The 23050-nt window shown below is 40.9% G+C and overlaps 1 protein-coding gene across 9 annotated transcripts in view; it reads right to left on the bottom strand.

Annotated features, from left to right (window-relative positions):
* ITSN1 (intersectin 1) overlaps nt 1-23050 on the bottom strand; it is a 218273-nt gene that overhangs the window by 31120 nt on the left and 164103 nt on the right. For 8 of the 9 annotated variants that reach the window (XM_050929035.1, XM_050929025.1, XM_050929057.1 and 5 more), the window contains 3 exons: nt 20293-20414; nt 16250-16367; nt 12492-12683 (listed from right to left, as the gene is read on the bottom strand). In XM_050929035.1, the coding sequence (XP_050784992.1) occupies nt 12492-12683; nt 16250-16367; nt 20293-20414 (432 nt within the window). Of the gene's footprint in view, nt 1-11300; nt 12175-12491; nt 12684-16249; nt 16368-20292; nt 20415-23050 lie in introns of those variants that run through there. The other variant, XM_050929092.1, reaches the window with a different exon arrangement.

The raw sequence follows: 23050 nt of genomic DNA, 5'->3' as shown, positions 1-23050 counted from the left end.
CACTTCCTTCAATCTTGTAACAAGGAGTTGAAGGGTAAAGGCTGGTTAGGCACTCAAGGGGGAATAAGAAACCTACTAAAACTTTTCAAAAATATAACTGTAAATTACTTCTTCCCAAAATTTGCCCTGGGAATAAAATCCCACGTGCACCTAAAAATATGAATTGGCAGCTTTCCATTGACTTCTGGCCATTATTTGGAGCACTGCGGGGCTCTATAAATCATATCACTGATCCAGGACCAACTATTGCCCATCATGGGCCTCTGATCAGTGTATGCTAATGACAAGGAAATACGGGGAACTCATCTTGCACTCGAATACCATCACTGATTTGAAACAGGAAAGAGCAGCCCAGTCCAACTTTATACTTTCTTCAGCAACAAGAGTGAGCTTCTCAATTAACAGTCTTGAAATTTTCTGTGAATGTCAACTACCAAAGTTTACTGTACAACAGAGCAAGAGTTAACTTTCACAGGGTGACATGTTTGAATCCCTACTAAGGTCCCAAACAGTCCTTAATGGAGTTAGGAGAACCATATTCCAAAAACTCAGAAACAGACATAGTAGTAAACTTGTTACTTAATTATTTCCTTTCAGGACAAAGTTCTCTCTATCATCTTCCTTTCCTGGCTTTACTTCCTCAGCAAATGAAGGGGAACTGACTCAGAGTCTCTCCTGGGGAAGAGATCAGGATCCAGAATTACCACAGAGCTGTGAGACTTTGCGGAGCAGTCCAGTATAAATAATCCTGCATGTGGTTGTGAGGAATGTGGTCTTTTCATATGGAGCCTTTCACCTCAGTCACTGGTTTGAATCCAGTTCAGCTTAGTAGTTACCAAAAGACATTATCATCTCACCACCAAGGAATTATGTTGACCTGTGAGTTGGAGGTGCTAGTCCAATACTCTGTGGGCACAAACCAGAACCCTTGACAGTCTGAGCACAGAGGTTAAAAAGTGAATGGACTATCAGGGCTGAACTTTCTTCTCATCACTAGCTATGGCTGCTGCTGCAGGGTCAGAGTTTAAGCCAACTGCAAGGGCATGAAGGGCAAGGAAGGAGAGTGAATGAAAACCTCACATTAGCAATCATCCCAAAGTTCTTGTTCTGTAGCTAGGATAAATAGAGGCTTTCAGTATCCCATATTGTCAAACCAATGCCTTCCACAGGCATTAGATTCACAAACTTTACTATAGTATTAATGGATAATATAAATACAGTGAAACAACTATATTTTTCACCTAATTGTTAATTCAATAATACAGCAGAATGAAAACTGTTCCATAATCTGATTTATACTGTTGTCAACATTGGGTCATTTCATGGCATTATGCTAGTTATCACAAGAGGGTTACAAACACATATATATGGATTTGAGCCAGACTAGTTTTGGTTAGTTTGTGCTGAGCAAAATCAATGCAGCTTTCCTTTAAGGAGTTTCTAAAATAGAATAAAGAGGAATAAAGAAAATGAAAATGATAATTCAGGTGAGAGACCTGATGCAAAGTCTGCAAATTTGCTACCTATATCACTACTTAAATATACAGTCATAGTTATTGTGTTAAACTACACACTTAGGCTACTTTTACTCAAGTAAACAGAAGTTAGAGACTAATCCCTATTTCAAGTAGAAAAATCTCTCTTCCACAACCTGAAAAATGCCAAATTAAGTACAATATTCCAGACAACCCATATCCCAGGGATGAAGTCTTGCTGAAGGCAATCACTGTTGAAAATTGTGTTGACAGCTCCATCGAGCATGCTTGGGAAGTCCCTCTCCAACCACTTTCATGATGGAAACTTCTTCCTCAGATGACTACATGTCTATGAACTGTGCAGAAAAGACTTAAAAGGGGCCATAAACCCAATCTCATTGTTGTCCCTTTGAATGACTGCTCCTTTCCTATATTTCCGTTGTTGTAGCTTTCCTGTTAGCCAGAAAGAGGAAGAAAAGCTGCTATGCAACATGAGGATTAACCCTTCCTATACGTAGAATGGCTTTCAGGAGCTTTGCAGCATAAGGCTAGTGACAGGATTTCCCTCTTTTTCTAAATTGTGGTTAAATACATTAAAAACGTGTTGAATGATTGACAGGCCATGCACCCTTCCTCCTCTGTGTACATGTTAGTGTTACTTCCTCCTAGAGGGGGATTCATATCTGCTGGTTTTGCAGTCCCAGGACAGGGGACTGAAGAAACAAGGACATGGGAGTAATTCATCACAGGAAGCTTTGAATCTCAATGTGGCTGAGGAGCTTGACATTTGTGTCATTTGAGCCACTATGGCAGGCTAAGGTTTCTTCTGGATACATCTGCTTGCCACCTAAGGCATGTTGCATATACACTAAGAAGAAACTGCAGAACCAGGTTTGATAGCCTTTTAGGTTTTGTGTGGTTGAGGAGGCTAAAGATCTTTTTAGATGGACTGGATGAATGGAGGAGAAGAGTCAAAAATGGTTTCTGAGGAACAATTCAAAGACTTTGCTTTCAATGGTGTAATATTAAAGAATCAAATTTAAAAGTTTTTTGTCATTGCAGTCCCTTTGATTTTGTTTTTACTTAATGTAGAAATTTGAAAATCTAGAAAGGTAACAATGAATGTGTAGGACAGCTCATTCTGATACATCATTTTCAAAGGAATTGTAGCAACTACATAGCAAATAGAATTCCCTTGAATTATTACAGTCTATTGAGTCAACAAATATTTATGGATACCTTTTACCTTCATGTGCTTTAGCATAAACCATAATGGCTCACTTGAACGTCTTGTTCAGGACACATTAGTCTGTGATTTGAGCTATTTAGTGAGTTGATTATTCGCAATAATGGACTGCTTTATAAGCTATAGCCGTGTCAACTGGTACATAGCACTCTTTAGAGCAAGGATTCTTGGCACACTATACACTAATGCGTTTATAGAACAAACAGACTCTTCAGTTCATGGCTCATTAACCTTAAGAACTTTGGTGCCATTGTGATTTGTCAATCATGCATAATAAGCCAGTGTATCAAAATTTATAAAAATTTGTTTAAAAATATTGCCTGCTTGATTTTTTTTTAAAAACACTTTAAAAAAAGAGCACATACACACACACACAAATAAAAAGCAAGCACCAGACCCCACTAAATCTACAGAGAAGAGAAAAAAAATATTCATTTAAGTACTGTAATTACAAAGATACTGCCCAAATTTGGAGAAAATCCATTTATGGGCTGGTGTTATACAGGCCAATATTGTGGTTAGGACAAATGTTTATAGTAAAGTTGCACATCTTTACACACACACAAACTGTCAATTTTTTTCCCCCACTTTGAACTTTAGCGTCCAAAAAGTAGGGACCTGCATGATCACTTTTAAGCTTAATTACTAGCTTAAATTTGGTACGCTGCCACCAGACAAAATATAGTGTTTGGCACACTTCCTGTTCCCCCCAAAAACCTTCCCTGGGGAACCCAACACCCAAACCCCTTGGGGCTTAAAACAAGGAGAAATAAACCATTCCTCCTCCTTTCCCCCACCCAGACTTTCCCCTCTGTGGGTTGCCTTGGGAAGCTATACAGATCCAAACTCCTTGGATCTTAAAACAAAGAGGCATTAACCATTCCCTCCCACCAATCCCTGGTGAGTTTAGACTCAATCCCTTGGATTCCACAGCTGCCACCATGTCAAGGTTTTTTCCCCATTTTGAATTTTAGCGTCCAAAAAGTCGGGACCTGCATGATTACTTTTAAGCTTAATTACTAGATTAAATTTGGTAGGCTGCCACCAGCCAAAATATAGTGTTTGGCACACTTCCTGTTCCCCCAGAACCTTCCCTGGGGCTTGGGTCTTAAAACAAGGAGAAATAAACCATTCCCTCTCCTTTTCCCCCCCCCCCAGACTTTCCCCTCCCTGGGTTGTCTTGACAACCTTGACATGATGGCAGTGGTGGGATCCAAGGGATTGAGTCTAAACTCAACAGGGATTGGTGGGAGGGAATGGTTAATTCCTCTTTGTTTTAAGATCCAAGGAGTTTGGATCTGTATAGCTTCCCAAGGCAACCCAGGAAGGGGAAAGTCTGGGGGGTGGGAAAGGAGGGGGAATGGTTTATTTCTCCTTGTTTTAAGCCCCAAGGGGTTTGGGTCTTGGGTTCCCCAGGGAAGGTTTTTTTGGGGAACAGGAAATGTGCCAAACACTATATTTTGACATGGTGGCACAGTGGTGGGATTGAGTTTAAGAACCAAAGCCAGTGAGTTTTTTTTCCTCTCCTTTCTAGCTGCTTGGAAAGCAGTCTGAGGGCAGAGGTGTTAAGTTTTTTAATAAGGGTCTTTGTTAAGAGGAGGCTCAAGCAGTCAGCCAGCAGACAGCCAGCAAAAGGCATTTACAAGTGAATTGTTTTCTTTCTTTCTACCTCTCGGGCATAGCTAATTAGAAAATCTCTGTTAACCAAGCAGTCAGTAAGCTGCAGAGGGGGCGGCCAGCACGAGAAAGCAGGAACAATGAGTTCCAAGGAAGCCGTTAAACAGGAACTGGCAAAGCTAGAAGCAGCAGAGAGACACAACGAACATAAGAGACGGATGGAACTAATTAATGCAGAAATAGCCAGGGAAGAAGTGGCCCACAAAAGAGAAGAACAAGCCAAAGAGGCTGCCCACAGGAGAGAAATAGAGAGGAAACAAAAAGAGCTGGAGATCCAAAGGGAGGCCCACCAGCAGGCCATGGAATTAGCAAAGACTAAGCCAGATATTCCAGCCAAACCTAACAACCCTTCTCCAGGTACTATTTCCCATCCCAGAAAATTCCCCACCTACAAGGCAGGTGATGACACTGAGGCCTTCTTAGAAAATTTTGAAAGGACCTGCCATGGGTACAACATCTCTACAGACCAGTACATGATAGAGCTGAGGCCACAGCTCAGTGGACCCTTAGCAGAGGTGGCGGCTGAAATGCCTAAGGAACACATGACTGATTATGAACTTTTTCAAACCAAGGCCAGAATCAGAATGGGGCTAACACCTGAGCATGCCCGTCGGCGGTTCAGAGCCCTAAGGTGGAAACCAGATGTGTCATTCACCCGACACGCCTACCACATTGGAAAGAATTGGAATGCCTGGATATTAGGAGAAAATGTTAAATCTCTGGACGAGCTGTCCCTCCTAATGCAAATGGAACAGTTCTTAGAGGATGTTCCTGAGGAAATAGAAAGGTACATCCTAGATGGGAAGCCCAAAACTGTAACCGAGGCAGGGGAAATTGGAGCTAGATGGGTGGAAGTGGCAGAAAAGAAAAAAACTACTAGCAAGGGAAGCGAATATCACAAGGGGCAAACAGAAAATAAACCCTGTCACTGAGGGCAACCCAAGACCCCAACTACAACCCAAGGAAAGCCCCAGACACACTATTGTCCCACCTCACCAGTCTCCAGCAACCCACCTTGGCCCAGTGACCAGTCAGCTGGGCAGTGCGTTAAATGTAATGAATTGGGACATATAAAGGCCAACTGCCCCAAGAACCCCAACCGAGTGCAGTTCATTACATCACCATCACACCAAAGATCCCCAGGCCCAGATGCCTCTCAAATACCCTCGGAGCGAAGGGAAACTTTGAGAATGGGTGGAAAGAAGGTTATCGCGTGGAGAAACATGGGGGCACAAGTGTCAGCTATCCACCAATCCTTAGTGGACCCCAAATTCATCAACCCAGAGGCCCAAGAGACAATTTACTCATTCATGTCAAAATCTGTAGACTTGCCTACAGCTGAACTGCCTGTCCAGTACAAAGGCTGGTCAGAAATGTGGACTTTCGCAGTCTATGACAATTATCCCATCCCCATGCTACTGCGGGAAGACTTGGCCAACCAGGTGAAGCTGGCCAAGAGGGTGGGAATGGTTACACGCAGCCAAGCCAGGCAAGCTTCCAGACCCATCCCTGTTCCTGAGCCGTCCACAAGGGCCCCATCTGTGTTACCAGAGACCCAGACAGAGGTGGTGGACCCGGATCCCTTGCCAATGACTGCAACAGCCACAGTGCATCCAGTTCCAGAACCGGAACTGGAAAAGCAACAAGCACCAGAACCGTTGCCAGCACTGATGCCAGCGCTTGCAAACCCATCTCCAACCCCAACGCCAGAGGGTGCCAGCGGGCCTGAACTGGCAGAAGCAGCAGACAACCCTACCCAAGAGGCTCAGCCAGAACCTGAAATATCGCATAGTGCACCAGCGGCAAGCGGTACACCATCAACAAAAAACCCCATCACCTACATCGCTTCCAGAGGGACAAAGCCCAAGTCCACAGTCTAAGGAGGAACTGGTGTCTCCAGCCTCAAGGGAACAGTTACAGACTGAGCAGGAAGCAGATGACAGCTTTCAGAAAGCTTGGGCGGCAGCACGGAGCACCCCACTGCCTCTCAGTTCTTCTAACCGATCCCGGTTTGTTGTAGAACAAGGACTTTTATAAAAGGAGACTCTTTCTGTTGGACACCAAGAAGACTGGTATCCTCAAAAACAGTTGGTAGTTCCAACTAAGTACCGGGGAAAGTTCTTAAGCTTAGCCCATGATCATCCCAGTGGCCATTCTGGGGTGAACAGAACCAAAGACAGGTTGGGGAAGTCCTTCCATTGGGAGGGGATGGGCAAGGACGTTGCCAATTATGTCCAGTCTTGTGAGGTGTGCCAATGAGTGGGAAAGCCCCAAGACCAGGTCAAAGCCTCTCTCCAGCCACTCCCCATAATTGATGTCCCATTTCAGCGAGTAGCTGTGGATATTCTGGGTCCTTTCCCAAAAAAGGCCCCCAGAGGAAAGTGGTACATATTGACTTTCGTGGACTTTGCTACCCAATGGCCGGAAGCAGTAGCTCTAAGCAACACCAGGGCTAAAACTGTGGGCCAGGCCTTAACAGACATTTTTGCCAGGGTAGGTTGGCCCTCCGACATCCTTACAGATTCATAATTTCCTGGCAGGGACCATGGAAGATCTGTGGGAAGCTCATGGGGTGAATCACTTGGTTGCCAACCCTTACCACCATCAAACCAATGGCCTGGTGGAGAGGTTTAATGGAACTTTGGAGGCCATGATACGTAAATTCGTAATTGAACACTCCAATGATTGGGACCTAGTATTGCAGCAGTTGCTTTTTGCCTACAGGGCTGTACCACATCCCAGTTTAGGGTTTTCACCATTCGAACTTGTGGATGGCCACGAGGTTAAGGAGTGATTACAGTTGGTGAAGCAGCAATGGGAGGGCTTTACGCCTTCTCCAGGAACTAACATTCTAGACTTTGTAAGCAACCTATAAAGCACCCTCTGACACTCTTTAGCCCTTGCTAAAGAAAACCTAAAGGATGCTCAGGAAGAACAAAAGGCCTGGTATGATAAACATACCAGAGAGCGTTCCTTCAAAGTAGGGGACCAGGTTATGGTCTTAAACGTGCAACAGACCCATAAGATGGAAGCATCATGGGAAGGGCCATTCACAGTCCAAGAGCACCTAGGAGCTGTTAACTATCTCATAGCATTTCCCACCTCCTCCCTAAAGCCTAAAGTGTACCATGTTAATTCTCTCAAGCCCTTTTATTCCAGAGACTTAAAGGTTTGTCAGTTTAAAGCCCAGGGAGAAGATGATGTTGAGTGGTTTGAAGGTTTCTACTACGAAGGAAAAAGTGACGGTGGCGTGGAAGAGGTGACCCTCTCCACAACCTTGGAACGTCTGCAGCGGCAACAGATCAAGAAGCTGTGCACTAGCTTCACCCCATTGTTCTCAGCCACCGCAGGATGGACTGAACAGGCATACCACTCCATTGACACAGGTAATGCTCACCCAATTAGAGCCCCACCCTACCGGGTGTCTTCTCATGCCCAAGCTGCTATAGAACGGGAGATCCAAAACATGCTACAGATGGGTATAATCCGCTCATCTACCAGTGCATGGGCATCTCCAGTAGTTCTGGTACCCAAACCAGATGGGGAAATACGCTTTTGCGTGGACTACCGTAAGATAAATGCTGTAACTTGTCCCGACAACTATCCAATGCCACGCACCGATGAGCTATTGGAGAAATTGGGACGTGCCCAGTTCATCTCTACAATAGACTTAACCAAGGGCTACTGGCAAGTACCGCTAGATGAACCCGCCAAAGAAAGGTCAGCCTTCATCACCCATGCAGGGGTGTATGAATTTAATGTGCTTCCTTTCGGGCTGCGAAATGCACCCGCCACCTTCCAAAGACTTGTAGATGGTCTCCTAGCAGGATTGGGAGAATATGCAGTTGCCTACCTCGATGATGTGGCCATTTTTTCTGATTCATGGCCCGAACACCTAGAACACCTGGAAAAAGTCTTTGAGCGCATCAGGGAGGCAGGACTAACTGTTAAGGCTAAAAAGTGTCAAATAGGCCAAAACAGAGTGACTCACCTGGGACACCAGGTGGGTCAAGGAACAATAAACCCCCTACAGGCCAAGGTGGATGCTATCCAAAAGTGGCCTGTTCCAAAGTCAAAGAAACAGGTCCAATCGTTCTTAGGCTTGGCTGGGTATTACAGACAATTTGTACCCCACTACAGCCAAATCACTGCCCCACTAACAGACCTAACCAAAAAGACCCAGCCGAATGTAGTTAAGTGGACTGATGAGTGTCAGAAGGCCTTTACCCAGCTTAAGGCGACACTCATGTCTGACCCTGTGCTAAGGGCCCCTGACTTTGACAAACCATTCCTAGTAACCACAGATGCATATGAGCGTGGTGTAGGAGCAGTTTTAATGCAGGAAGCACCGAATCAAAACTTCCATCCTGTTGTGTTTCTCAGCAAGAAACTGTCTGAGAGGGAAAGCCACTGGTCAATCAGTGAAAAAGAATGCTATGCCATTGTGTATGCCCTGGAAAAGCTACATGCATATGTTTGGGGACGGCGGTTCCAACTACAAACCCACCATGCTGCACTAAAGTGGCTTCATACTGCCAAGGGAAACAGAAAACTGCTTCGATGGAGTTTAGCTCTCCAAGATTTTGATTTTGAAATTCAACACATTTCAGGAGCTTCTAACAAAGTAGCTGATGCACTCTCCCGTGAAAGTTTCCCAGCATCAATTGGTTAAAAATTGTCCTTATAATGTGAAAAGTCTTGTAGTTTACATAATTAGTAGTATATGTAAAGATGCATGTGTTGTATTAATCTGTTTATTCTAAAGTTCTAGGAAGAAATCACCGCCAGTATGGTTCCACACTGTCTGAGATTTGGGAGGCGTGTCATAAACAGATGGTTAAGGGTTAATGTCTCTTTAACCTGTAAAGGGTTAAGAAGCTCAGTGAACCTGGCTGACGCCTGACCAGAGGACCAATGGGGGGACAAGATACTTTCAAATCTTGGTGGAGGGAAGTCTTTGTTTGTGCTGTTTGTTTTGTTCGTTGTTCGCTCTTGGAGCTAAGAGGGACCAAACATACACCCAGGTTTTTTCCAATCTTTCTGAATCAGTCTCTCATGTTTCAAAATAGTAAGTACTAGCCAGGAAAGGCGGATTAGTCTTATGTTTGTTTTCTTAACTTGTAAATGTGTATTCTGCTGGAAGGATTTTTACCTCTGTTTGCTGTAACTTTGACTCTCAGGCTGGGGGGGGGGGAAACGGGGTGGGAAGTCCCTCTAGATTATATGAATCTGAACACCCTGTAAGCATTTACCATCCTGATTTTACATAAAGAAAGAAAAAGTAAGAATTATCTAATTAAAAGCTTTTTTTTTTGAGAACCTGATTGATTTTTCCTTGTTTTGGAATCCAAGGGACTGAGTCTAAACTCACCAGGGATTGGTGTGTGTGTGTGGGGGGGGGGGGGGGGGGAAGGAAGGAAATAGTTAATTCCTCTTTGTTTTAAGATCCATGGAGTTTGGATCTATATAGCTTCCCAAGGCAACCCACAGAGGGGAAAAGTCTGGGGGCGGGGAAGGAGGGGGAATGGTTTATTTCTCCTTGTGTTAAAACCCAAGAAGTTTGGGTCTTGGGTTCCCCAGGGAAGGTTTTGGGGGAACAGGAAGTGTGCCAAACACTATATTTTGTCTGGTGGCAGCGTACCAAATTTAAGCTAGTAATTAAGCTTAAAAGTAATCATGCAGGTCCCCACTTTTTGGGCGCTAAAATTCAAAGTGGGGAAAAAACCTTGACACAAACTTATAATGGGAATGTTGAGAAAGCCTTCATTAAAGTAACAGTGGCATGCATGATTATAGTATGAAAATATTTGCTTGATATCCAAAATATTTACATTAAGCTATGCTGGTGTACAGAGCATTTTTTTTGCAAACTAGTCAAGGAAATACATTATATTGTACCATGCTGAATGCACTTCTAGGAGAAGGAAAATCTGTGTAGCAAACTAACAAGCCAATTTTAAGCTTAAATCCTAGTCTTAAAATTAAGTTTGAGAGTCAGTGTGCTAACATACTACAAATTGCTCCACTCTCTGCTGATAGATGAGACTTGCATGTTGATTGATTTCAACATAGCATTTAGAAAACATGAACAGGAGCCAAGTTTGAAAAGTTGTAATTAATTGTGATCAATTTGAATGTGTCTCAGTATGCAAAGGAAACACCACAAACTTCCCTCAGTATTAAAAGCTGAGTTTCAGGTTATTCATGTATGGTTAATTTGTTACACATACTAATACCATTGTCACATTCTGTTTGTACACAGCAAGAAGACAACAAACACATTTTGGTCTAGCGTTTTATACGAAGAATTTAATTATCTATACATGTGACTACTTGTAAAGGCTGTATTACAGTTGTTAAAGCTGCAGGTTTTATATATTTATATATTTTACATTCATATCAATGAAAATACTGAAGTGCAATTGAATAAGGAGCTTCACTTGTTCTTTGCACCATATGAAAATGGGGGAGGGGTAAGGAAGGAACTCTACGACACCGCCAGCATGAAATTTAGAAATACATGAACAGAACATGACTAAATGTTAAAGTCATTAGTAGAACGGCTATATTGTGCTTGAGGCATGGTTCTTTCCCCCCCGGTGCAGAGCACATCAGGCATTTCATTAAGAGTTTATAACTAATGTTTGAAAGACAAACATGGCTTAGGCTACAGCACATCTATTACATAAACTTGACTGTAAGCTCCATTTAATATTAATTTGTATAAATTCCACAGTCTAGTTAAAAAATGTAAACATTGGAAATTAATTGCAGGGAGATATTTCTATACATTCTTTCTTGTCAAGATAATTAATTGTTCAAAAGATGATGTTCCATAGTCATGTAAAAGTAACAATGGTAATAAAACTTCATGTAACAGGTTGAAAAAAAAGTCATGTTAATTCTCAAAGACCACATGAATGTAGTATTTTACTGATTTCGGATATGAAAATGCAAAAACCACACAAATCTGAGACAAACAAAACATAGATGCTTTCTTACTGTAGCTACAAATAACAGTGCAAAATAAAATTAATGCAATAAGGATTACAGCATTATGCAAGAATAGTATCTCTTGCATTGGAAGGAAATTAATTTCTTCAGTCCACAATGTATTACACACTCAACACGGAACACCTGATACATACAGTATAAGAACTGGAACAAAATACCAATTGGGCATGTGTTAAAGTTCCTTAAACTGATTTAGCTCCTTCTGTTCTTTTGTAATAGAAAAAACAAGACATTGATAACACTGGACAAGTGAACAATAAAAAAAGATAAAGTCTCAGATTAATGGACATTTGGAACAATTTTAATAGCACATGCAGCATTCCTTGATAGTGGGTCTTTTTGCAAGAAGAAAATTGCATTGCAGAAATTTTATTTATTCTTTTCCTTTAGAAGGCTAAGATACACATTTAAAATTATTTGTAAAACTACTGAAAGCACCTGTGCAAAGGTGGAAAAAATTAGTTTGGTAACTATGAAAGCCACAAAAGGACCCACTATCCTGTGTATTTTTTTTTTTTTTTTTGTAATTTAGCTTCTATAGCTGTAGATAATTAACCCAAACATTGTGATTACATGCAACTAATGTAAAATGAGGTAAACTGCTCTGCAGTGTGTTCTTCTATTCAGAAGGCAGTAGATGATCATGCTGGAAGTCACATGATCAAGGCTGCATCTCCCATCATCCCTCTGGGCAGTGATATGGGATAGTGGGTCTCTTTGAGGACTTTCAAGCCTGAGTGGGGGATGGACAACATATGATTCCTAGAAAAAGGAGGAAAACAACACATAAGCAAAACAAAACAATGAGCAAAATTCAAGCTAGGAAAATGAGTCAGGCATGTAAACGGCATGATGCAAAAATGATAAACGGGAACGTGCTACAAAGGGGATGGAACTAAAAAAACCAAAAACACAAAATAAGGTTTCTTTTACAGAAGGTCTTCAAAGAGACTTTGGCAAATGCAGCAGTGGTCAAGCTTTGAGTTCTGCAAACCATAGCAGAATCATAGCAATGCTGCATGTTACATTTTAAAATACTACATAAGCAGTAACGGTAAGATAGTGAACAGGTCACTTACATTGCTGGCTTGGGTCCATATCTGTTGTCAGTTTCACATAGTTGGATGGGAAGAGACCCACTTGTCCATTCACTTCTCCTTTCCACCAATCTGGGTCATCCTTGTTCAGGACGTTTATGATCTGGCCTTTATTGAATGCCAGTTCATCGTCATTCTGTGCAGTGTAGTCATACATGCCAATTACTTGGCACACTGTAAGATAAATGAACAAGTCTATGGCATCGATAACATTCCAGTAAACTATCATATGTAAGTGTATTCAAGTTACAATAATGATTACTGTCTGCAATATTTCCCTGGTTAGAAAATACTCAGCAAATAATAAGATGAGTTTACATATCAAGATTGACTTTCTGAAAGTCAAAACTCGTTCTAGGATTAGATATTAGTTTTCTACAGCCATTTAACTTTAGTTTTATAGTTATTCTATCCACAAAAGGTCCATGGTGGTTTTATGTGGAGACAAAACAATCCCACATGTTCTGGATCTTCTCTAGCATTACAAAGCCTACTCTCTCAGCTAGAACCGGTCAACTGACAAATAAGTGTGGCATACATAACATTTTCGAATCCCTACTTTTACAAATTTAGGGTATGGACTCTTTCTTCGAAGTATTGTAACTTCTCTTTGAAGGGGGAGAAAGCCACCTACTAAACACAGCTCCAGTCAGGAGAAAGCAAGCAGTGATATCCCTCTGGTGCCAATGCTGCTAGAGATGTTTAGAATATCAGAAATTAGAGACTATTGGGAGGGGAGGAAGGGGGAGAGGGGAAAAAAAATCAGAACACTTGTTAGGTCATTTAACCCATCCTCTTGCCAGGGCAAAACTGTTGCCTGCAATACATTTTTCTATTTTCTTACCATGGAACTCAGTATATCTGAGTGGCTCCCAGGACACAATGGGCTCCACACAATCACGATAGAGGGGAAAATTAGAAAATTGGCCCAATTCTCCCAAGCCAGGTAGGGCTATATTCTCTTTTAAACAAAAGAACAACAACAACTTACTTCCTTATCCTTTCTGCTGTGTTCTATGTTCCAAGCAATGGGGCTTCTGGTATTTTCCCCTCAAAAGATCATTTGACTGTCTAATAGATCGCAATGTCAGGAAACAGCTCCATGATATTCAGCATTAATTTCTCCATTCTTAACTTCCTGCCAGTACTGAGTGATAGCACTTTTATAACTCAAAATAATTCCTGTTTACTTTTCCAGAGACCTGGAGCCTGTTATGACTCCTTTTAATTATTGCTTTGCCTATCATGCTGAGGAGTCAGATAACTAATCCAAGCTAATTTCCACATTTGACTATACATGGTGTACGTATTTCAGTGCAGAGTTTCTCTAACATTTATACATTTTTAGCATTCCATTTCTTAAGCTGAAAAAAGGTAATTTTTCATCCATTGTTATTTGTCCCAACTAATACTGTATCAAGCCAAATAAAGTCTGAATTTGGTCCTATCTCACTACACTTAAGTTTGCTAGTGGAGTTTTGAATATACAGTAGAACCTCAGAGTTATGAACACCAGAGTTATGAACTGTCCAGTCAATCACACACCTCATTTGGAACCAGAAGTACACAATCAGGCAGCAGCAGAGACAAAAAAAAGAAGCAAATACAGTACCGTGTTAAATGTAAACTACTAAACTCTGAGGTTCTACTGTACCCCATCTCAGATGGAAAACCCTAGGAATGATATCAATTTGCTTGCATTCCTAGCAGTGACAGCAGCTCCAAAACCCACAGATAACTATATAAGTAGACTAAAGTGTATGTACCCCTCATTTCTGTTTAAAAACAACAACAATAATGATATGCAGTTGGCCCAGTGGTTATCTGTAATACATCATCTGATACGTGGGTTAGAATCAGAGTGCAGGTTCCTGTCCGGCTCTCTCCAGTTCAGCACAAGCTACAAATCCTAAGGAAGCAGCACACTTATTCTTTAAAATAAGTAGGAATACTTGGAAACAGGTTTCCTAGTATTTCTATAAAATGACCTCTCTACCTGTGGCAATACAGAAGTAGCACTCACAGGCTATGAAAGGAGTCCTGCTCATTTCTCAAGCTAGGAGGACAGTGCTCACATCACAGGTTTAGAAGGGGACAGATGTAAAGCAGTGAGAAATTAAGGAAGTCTCAATGTCCCAATAGGCAAAAAGTGTCCATGCAACAGAATTTAAAAAGCTGTTCAAAATCATACAATTCATGTTATGTTCTGATAGTCCTCCTCCTTCAAACTCCAGACATCATGTGCTATTGCACACTTTAAAGACGCCTCTCTATGTACTACCCTGGCCACTACTTTCCTCTTATGAAGATTCTTATCAGTTCTTTTCCCCACAGCCATAAGTTGCTCCTTTACATAAAAAACCTCTGTTCCACCAGCCCATACCTCCAGACTTCATCCATAAAGACACCCTATTAGACTGACCACATGCCAAATTAGGACATCATCATTATAAAAGGAAAGACAAGACCATCCCTTTTCTTCCACACACTCTCCAAAATCAATATAAAATTGTATTTGATACAATCATGTTTCATTATGTGTCCAATATTCATTATGAATAATGTACGACATTACTAGAATGTTTATGTATTTGTATAAAATATTGTTTAGCACTTGTGAAAGGTTCTAGCTTGTCAGCCCTATAATACAGAAAATACAAGTGCCTTCGCAATGCCTTGCTTGTGTGCCCCAAGCCTGAACTGGTGGGAGCTACCTCACCAGTGGTGAGAAGATAGATCAGTCTTCATGCCAGTTGACTTTTTTGCTTCCCTGCTAAGTCTACCAATAAGAGAGCCATTTAGTGCTGCTTGGGATGCAGACTTTTCTGATGTGGCCACCTGCTTTCACCAAAAACTGAAATGAGACTTATTTCATACTTTTCAAAGAGTCACTAACATATCAGATGACAGCTTTCAGTCATTCGAGTATTCCATTATAATTTCATGACTTATTAGTTCCCCAGCATTTAAATACTTATGACTACTTTTCCTAGATGTTTGGAGACAGAACATCAAGATAGATGGCATGCTTGGTGTGTCAGTGTATAGGTTCAATGTTTTATACACAAGCAATTAGAAACAGACTCCTTTTGGCTCAAGGGAATGATAGTGGTTAGAGAACAGCTCAGGGAAGTAGTGTATGAGTGCAAGTCCAAGCCAGGTCAATATTAATGGAAGACATTACCATCTGGATATTGTTCAACGGCATTTGTGGAAAAAACTGACTGTCTCACTTCAGATCCTCATGGGCAAGTGTCCTTACCACAAGGGTACCACCCAAACTGGCAAACTCAGCAGGGATATTAAGGACATAGAATGAACTATCTTCTCACCCTTAAACCTGGTCCTGCCACAGTTGGCATACATTAGTAGGACTGTTTGTTACTGCCTGTGCTGGATCTTTAGTGGATAGCATATTACAGTCTCTAGGGGTACCAGTCCTGTATCCTTTCATTAGCATTAAAATAAGCAAACATGCATGACAGATATATTACATGTTAACTCGACTGGTCTTCTTTCCCTAAAGTCATATGATCAAAGTTAGATATGAGAAAATACTCCACAGATGAAATAAAGAAACTTATTGTATAGAAATTCATAAGAAAAATGAAATATTTTGGAAAGGAACTTTGAAACCCAAGTGACTAGTATAACAGTTAATTCACTAGAAATGTCCAGTTCTAAACTACACAAGTGACACAGAACAACAAATATTTTGAGAACATTACTGCATTACTTACCAGAAGGTAATACTGTTGATTTAGGTGGCTCAGTTGGTGTAGTTTTACTGGTACCAGGACTTAAAAGTTTTACATAGTTAGCAGGGAACCATCCTATCTGTCGTTTTTTCCCTCGTGCCTAATAAGAAAATAATTCTTTTCAGAGGGTTAAGCACATCAGCAGACCCCAAATCGGGACAGAGTAAGTCAGTCTACATTTTATTCATATTTGAAGTTACACAGACCACTTTAAAATAGGCCAAATGATCTTAAAGAACATAGACAGTTGGTTTTTTAAAGAGCACTGAAACATTCTGATACTCATCTAAGTCCTTTTCTACTTGGCAAACACTGATTTGTCCCACATCGTATTTCTAAAAAGCTAAAATTAGAGTACAGAATCATAGAAATGTAAGATTGGAAGGGACTTTAAAAGCTTATCAAGTTCAGCTCCCTCACTAAAAGCAAGATCCAAGTACCTAGACCATCCTTGACAGCTGTTTGTCCAACCAGTTCTTTAAAACCTCCAGTGATGGGGATTCCACAACCTCCCTTGGAAGTCTATTACAGAGCTTAACTACCCTTATAGTTAAAAAGGTTTTACTCATATCTAACCTAACGCTCCCTTACTGCAGATTAACTCCATTATTTCTTGTCCTACCTTCAGCGCACGTGGAGAACAGCAAACTATAGCTGTAGTATTATAAACTTACAATAGATACACGAACAGTTACCAATTGCTACAAAGATAATGACAGACACTGTGGCATAGGAAGTGTGTTCCAAGTTTTTGTTCAGATAAACCTGAAGATTGGACGTTTATCAAAGCAAGCGCTTAGCAAGATTTAAAAAAAAAAAAAAAAAAAAAAAAAAAAAAGGACTGGACATTTACACAGATACCAAGAATCTCCAGCTATAATTAATAACAAATTTTGGAAGGGATATTAAAGTTCATGCTTCAGGGCTCCAGTCAATTTAACTAAGGGAAACTAGGATGAGACAGTGTGGAAGACAGATCTGCCTGTGGCAGGATTGTCACACCTTCCACTGAAGTATCTGGTACTGAGCATTATTGGAGACAAAACACTGGCCCAGATGGAACTCGGATCTGATCCAGTCTGGCAATGCCAGTGTTTCTGGCTGCAAAACTGGGCTAGATGTTTCACAGGAACAGTCTCAGATTATTTTGTCAATGAACTTCTCTCCAGCTAAGAACCAGAAGAGAAGCCTGGGAAATGGTTTTTAAATCTTTCTGACCAACAACTGTAATATTGGCAGTTTCTAATTTTAGTGCTAATTCTTTATTTTTTAAGATTTGTGTGTGTTTTTTTGCCATTTATTTTTTGTAGTTGGATGAAGATGTAAGAATTTCTAATATTACACTGAAGTTTGCCTTTCAAAGCATAACAAAAGTATTTTTGTTCTATTGAAAGCAGTCATCTGTGCAGTATTACATCTTGGATTACCAATTTAACCTAATCTTTTTAGATCTGATTCAAAATCTGCATAGATTATTAACAGCCAAATAGTCCTGGAAGATCTCCTTAAGCCTAACAGAATACAATGCCTGATAGATATTTATGTATCTCTGTTCTGTTTGGAAAAAGCAGTCCTACAGCATTTTATTTTATTTTATCTTGCCACTCTGACTAATATTTAATCCAGTTCCTTCAGACTGAGATACAGTGGAGGTTCTATTTCTTTTTGAGGGACAATTATGAGCAAACATTATTTCAATGTTTAAAAGAACAAGTGTTAACTTGAAACATAGCCATGTTTTTAAAAACTGAATTAAAAGTAGTTTGATACTACACCATCTCCTGAGTCCTTCTGCCACTCACATTTTACAGCCATACTTTTGTTTTTTAATGCTTCTCTTTTCCCAGATGCTGCATGAAAGAGCCAAGCAACCAGCACAGGAAACAGACTACAAAATGCTGGCAAAGGAGCAAACTAAACATGCTACAGAAAAAAAAAAACAGATTTACTCCCCTCCCTCAATTTCATTCCACTACAGTACCCTTCAGCAGTACTTGTAGCAACAATAGGCAAAACGTTTTCAGATAAAATACAGCTCTACCTCGATATAACGCTGTCCTTGGGAGCCAAAAAATCTTACTGCGTTACAGGTGAAACCGCGTTATGTCGAACTTGCTTTGAACCACTGGAGTGTGCAGCTCCACGCCCCCCAGAGCACTGCTTTACTGCGTTATATCCAAAATTCATGATATATCGAGTCGCGTTATATCAGGGTAGAGGTGTACTATTAGGTTGCTAGTGTCTCTGACTTTGCCAAGTTACAGAAAGAATTGTTGCAGTATTAAAAGCTGTGTTAGATGTCCTGCAGCGGTGGTGGGGTTACATACAAAGTGTTCTGTAATTTGTGAATCTGACTTCTCACTCAACTACAGGCTTGATTTTATGAGGAGAGTGGAGAAGGACATTAATATAGTCCCTGGCCAGCATGAAGTTTGGCAGCATGTATTCACAGCAGTTCCTAAAGCTTTTAAAATTAAATACAAAAGTTAAATCTGTTTTAATCCTGATTTAAGCCATTTAACTAAACATTAAAAAAACCCCTAAATATTAAATCTGTTCTACAGTTAGGTATTATGGGAACTCAAGGTAAATATGTATATTCACACAATAAAAGTCCAATGTTTGTTTCAGCATTTACACTGCCTATTACTTGCTGAAGGCATCCTGTTTTAACTTTTCTACTTTTAAAATATTTTTTTATTGGCAACAATAAAACTTGTTTGAGCCTTTTACATTACAAATTAAGAGTGGTGTAGCAAGCTGCTGAAATTAACCTGTGAGAGGAGCTCCCAGAGAGAGAGGGAAGAACCACCAGTAAAGAAATATGGAAGGGAGGAGATGGTAGTGAATATTTAAGGTTTGGATAAACTCAAACATGTGCATTACAAAAAATTATATAATTTTGCTCTTTTGGATAATATTGTCACTGCATACACACAAAAATCAGTTTGATGACAAAGCAAGACTGAAAAAAAAAATTAGGTTTGTTGTTAACATGCACCGAAGTCAAAGTTTCAGAACTGACCTGAAGCAAGTTCTAAACATTAAAAAACAAAACAAAGAACACTTGATGGTTATTTTAATAGTGTTAACAATATTAACCATTTTTAAAGCATCTTAAAGCTTTAAAACTTTCTGACATCCAGTGCTTTTTACTAGCAAAAGTTAATCGTTTTTTTCATTAAACTGGGCCTTGCAGAGAAGGTTTGTAAAAGCGGTAGCCCCCATTGTGACAAAACAGTCCCACTGAATGAAGAACTTGAAACAGCAGCCAGTACTTCCCAAACCAGCTTTAAACATTCCTTTTTACATACACACAAGATATGCTCTCATTTGGGAAAAATTGAGTCAGTTAGCTTAGGTAGTATAATGGATCGCTTGAGTTTTCTTTTAAGTTAAAATCAAAAGCAATTTTTTTATTTGTCCTAATCACACTCAATTTTGTTACACATGGTGGATAAAACTACATCTATGTTAAACATTAGGCAACCATACCCTTATATGACTGCTGGCCATTAATTAATTTATTGAGCAGATTAATGGTGAAGAAAGGACAGACAGTGAAGAAATTGACCATCACTCTGAAACCCAATAATTTTTCCAACGGAAAAAAGACCAGTTTAAATGGTCAGTTTAGACCAAAAGAAATTTAGCAAGACTGGTTGAAGAAATAGATTTGATTAGCCCAAAATTTGTCCTTTGTTTGTATCTTTCTATTACCCACAGTATGGCAAAATGCCTTGCTATTACCTTAGGTAATTTTATATTTTATTTTGAAGAACTAATGTAAATGTAAAAAGAACAGGAGTAGTTGTAGCACCTTAGAGACTAACACATTTATTTCAGCATAAGCTTTCGTGGGCTACAGCTCACTTCTTCGGATGCATAGAGTGGAACACACATGTATGTTTCAAATATTTTGGTTGCATAATAATTTTTTCCCAGAGGTACTGATGTGTCCATCCTTTGACAAATAAAACAAAATATGGATGTGGAATTTTATAGAAGTAGTAGCAGTAACTAACTTGGAGCTCTCCCTCCCACCATCCACCTGGATTCTTCTTTCTGATGAGTATCAGTTGACCAGGAGCCAGGGTAAGTTGTTCAGGTCCTGTTGCTGTGTAAGAGGCAATAACTTGGGCAATTTCTGTTAAACAGAAAGAGAAAAAATTCCATTTACTGTTAATTTGAAAAATAGAACCAGTACCCAAGTTTAGCATGCAATATTTACTGTGCCATATCTCATGAGTACAGTATGTCCACTATGAACTTCTTGCATCAAATTGGTTTTATTTTCTATTTATGCTGTGCCATAGATATGCATGGCAGTTTACCAGATATCAGAACCTTGCCCCAAAGAGTTCACACATAAATTAGGAACAGAATGATGTGTGAAGACAATAGTACAGGGTGGGTTGGGGCAAGTTAGAGTGAAGATTCTGCAGTCACGCGGGAAGTAGTGTTTATCATGAGGACCACACACCACCTAAAAAAAAAAAAAGAAACTATAGTCTTCATGGCTACCAGAAGTAGTGCATTTTGAGAAAAGACCTCAAGGAGGAGAGGTTGGAGGAGTGAGAGAGGGAAGTCAGAGAGGGAATTCCAGGTATAGGGATTTACCTGAAAAACTGAATGACAACCTCAAGGGTTAAAAAAACATGAGTCGAGCCCCCCAAAATCATAAGATTTTAAAGAACAGCGTTTGGGTTCTTCTTATTTGTCTTGTGGATTTTGAACCTGTAGCATTCATATTTTCAAGCTAGAAACTCAGAAAACTCTGAGATCCTCACAATCAGGTCCAAGAGCTGAGGCCTACATAAAATAATCAAATATTGTGAGAATTGGCGACATTGTACACAATGGAAGAAGGAGGAGGTTGACAGCGAGAGCACTAGTATGGGCTAAAGGAGGACCGAGTGGAACAAAAGGATACAAGAGTCAGGGCTGGCTCCAGGCACCAGCGTAGGAAGCAGGTGCTTGGGGCGGCCAATTCAAAGGGGCGGCACTCCATCCAGTATCGAGGTGGCACGTCTGGGTCTTCAGCAGGAATTTGGCGGCAGGTCCCTCAGTCCCTCTCTTCCTCTTTGAGCTGCTGCCAAATTGCTAAAGAGGACGAAAGGGAGGACCTGCCACCCAACTGCCACAGAAGCAGTGGTGCGATTGAGCTGCCACCGACGTGCCGCTGCTTGTCGGTTTTTTTTATTTTTTTTTTTGCCTCTTGGCATGGCAGAAAAGCTGCAGCCGGCCCTGACAAGAGCAGAGAGGTACGTTGTGGAGACTTTTGAAGTCAAGAACAAAGATTAGTTTGATTAAAGGAGGCAACAGAAAGCAAGTGACAATAATGAGAGATTAACAATGATGGAAGCATTTTGCAAGGAATATTTTTGGTGGCACTTCTTCGGACAGACTTCTCAGGGGAAGACATGTTTTTGGGAGGTCAGAGAGAAAGCCTTGCAACAATCAAACCCTGAAAAAATGTTGTCACAATGGAAGTAGACAGGAAATGAACATTTTGGAAAAGAAATCAAGACAGGATTTAGTGACAGGACTCACGTAAGAGAGAGGGAGGTGGTGGTAAATATTACAACAATTGGGACTCAGTGGTAAACTGAGGATAGTGGAGTTGTCAACAGTGGAAGAGGATTTGAGAGTTTAGTTTTTGACACGCTAGGTCTTTGATGTGGCTGTGACTGAGTAGCCACCTATGAGCCAAAGGAACTATGGGGCATTTGTACAGGAGATCTTTTTAGGCCTAATTGGGGTGGAGTAAAAGGAGGACTTAAGAGCCTCAGGGTACATCTTCACTACCCACCGTATCGGCGGGTAGCAATCGATTGCTCGGGGATCGATATATCGCGTCTCATCTAGACGCGATATACCGATCCCCGAACGCGCTTATATCGATTCCGTAACTCCACCAACCCGAACGGAGTTGCGGAATCGACAGGGGGAGCCGCGGACATCGATCCCGCGCCGTGAGGACGGTGAGTAATTCGATCTTAGATACTTCGACTTCAGCTATGTTATTCACGTAGCTGAAGTTGCATATCTAAGATCGATTTTCCCCCGTAGTGTAGACCAGCCCCCAGATAGCTCACAGATGAAAGGTCTCTAATGATGGGAGCTCAGTGGGAAGCTTTTTCATGGGCAGGTTTTGAGTGGGTTTTGTGTGTGTGTGTGTGTTTTGTTCTACAGGCTGGAGACAGAGGTAGTTTTTACTTGGCAATGGCTAGAATGAGACTGGGGTCTAGCTAGGTGATGTGGTAACTGAGTTAGGCTGATTAGATCACCCAGGAAGTGTACTGAGTCTGCCTTTTGTTTGAGATTAAGCATGCCTAGATTAAGACATTCATTTATGCTGCAATATTTTTATGAGTTTTCAAGAGGCATATTTTGTGTTGTATTATTTGTGACACAGTCTTTGCATGAAAAATCATTTCTGCACAGAACAGTCTTAGTCTTGGGATGGCCTAACACAACCTGCCCCAGCCACACTGACATTTGGAGAGTAAGCAGAAGAGAAAGAAAGCTCCCACAATGACCAAGAAGGGGTTAATGAGAGCCTGTGGGCCCAATCAGCCCCAGCTGGCTACACCCTTGTAAGATGTCATGCCTGGAAGAAGGAGATAAAAGAGGAAAAGCTTGGCTCAGTGGTGGCTGATAGAGAGGACTAGACCTCTTGAGCTAGCCCTGTGAAGGAAAGGCTGGCTGGGGCCAAAGCCTAACCAGAGGCTGCTTGAAGCTATTAGCCAATACATATATGTTAGGCATAGTATAAACCAC

The sequence above is a fragment of the Gopherus flavomarginatus genome, chromosome 1 (genome assembly GCF_025201925.1).
Source record: "Gopherus flavomarginatus isolate rGopFla2 chromosome 1, rGopFla2.mat.asm, whole genome shotgun sequence".
In the NCBI taxonomy this organism is placed as follows: Eukaryota; Metazoa; Chordata; order Testudines; family Testudinidae; genus Gopherus; species Gopherus flavomarginatus.
Note: the sequence above shows the minus strand (reverse complement) of the source record. Positions and strands in the feature narration are given on the sequence as shown.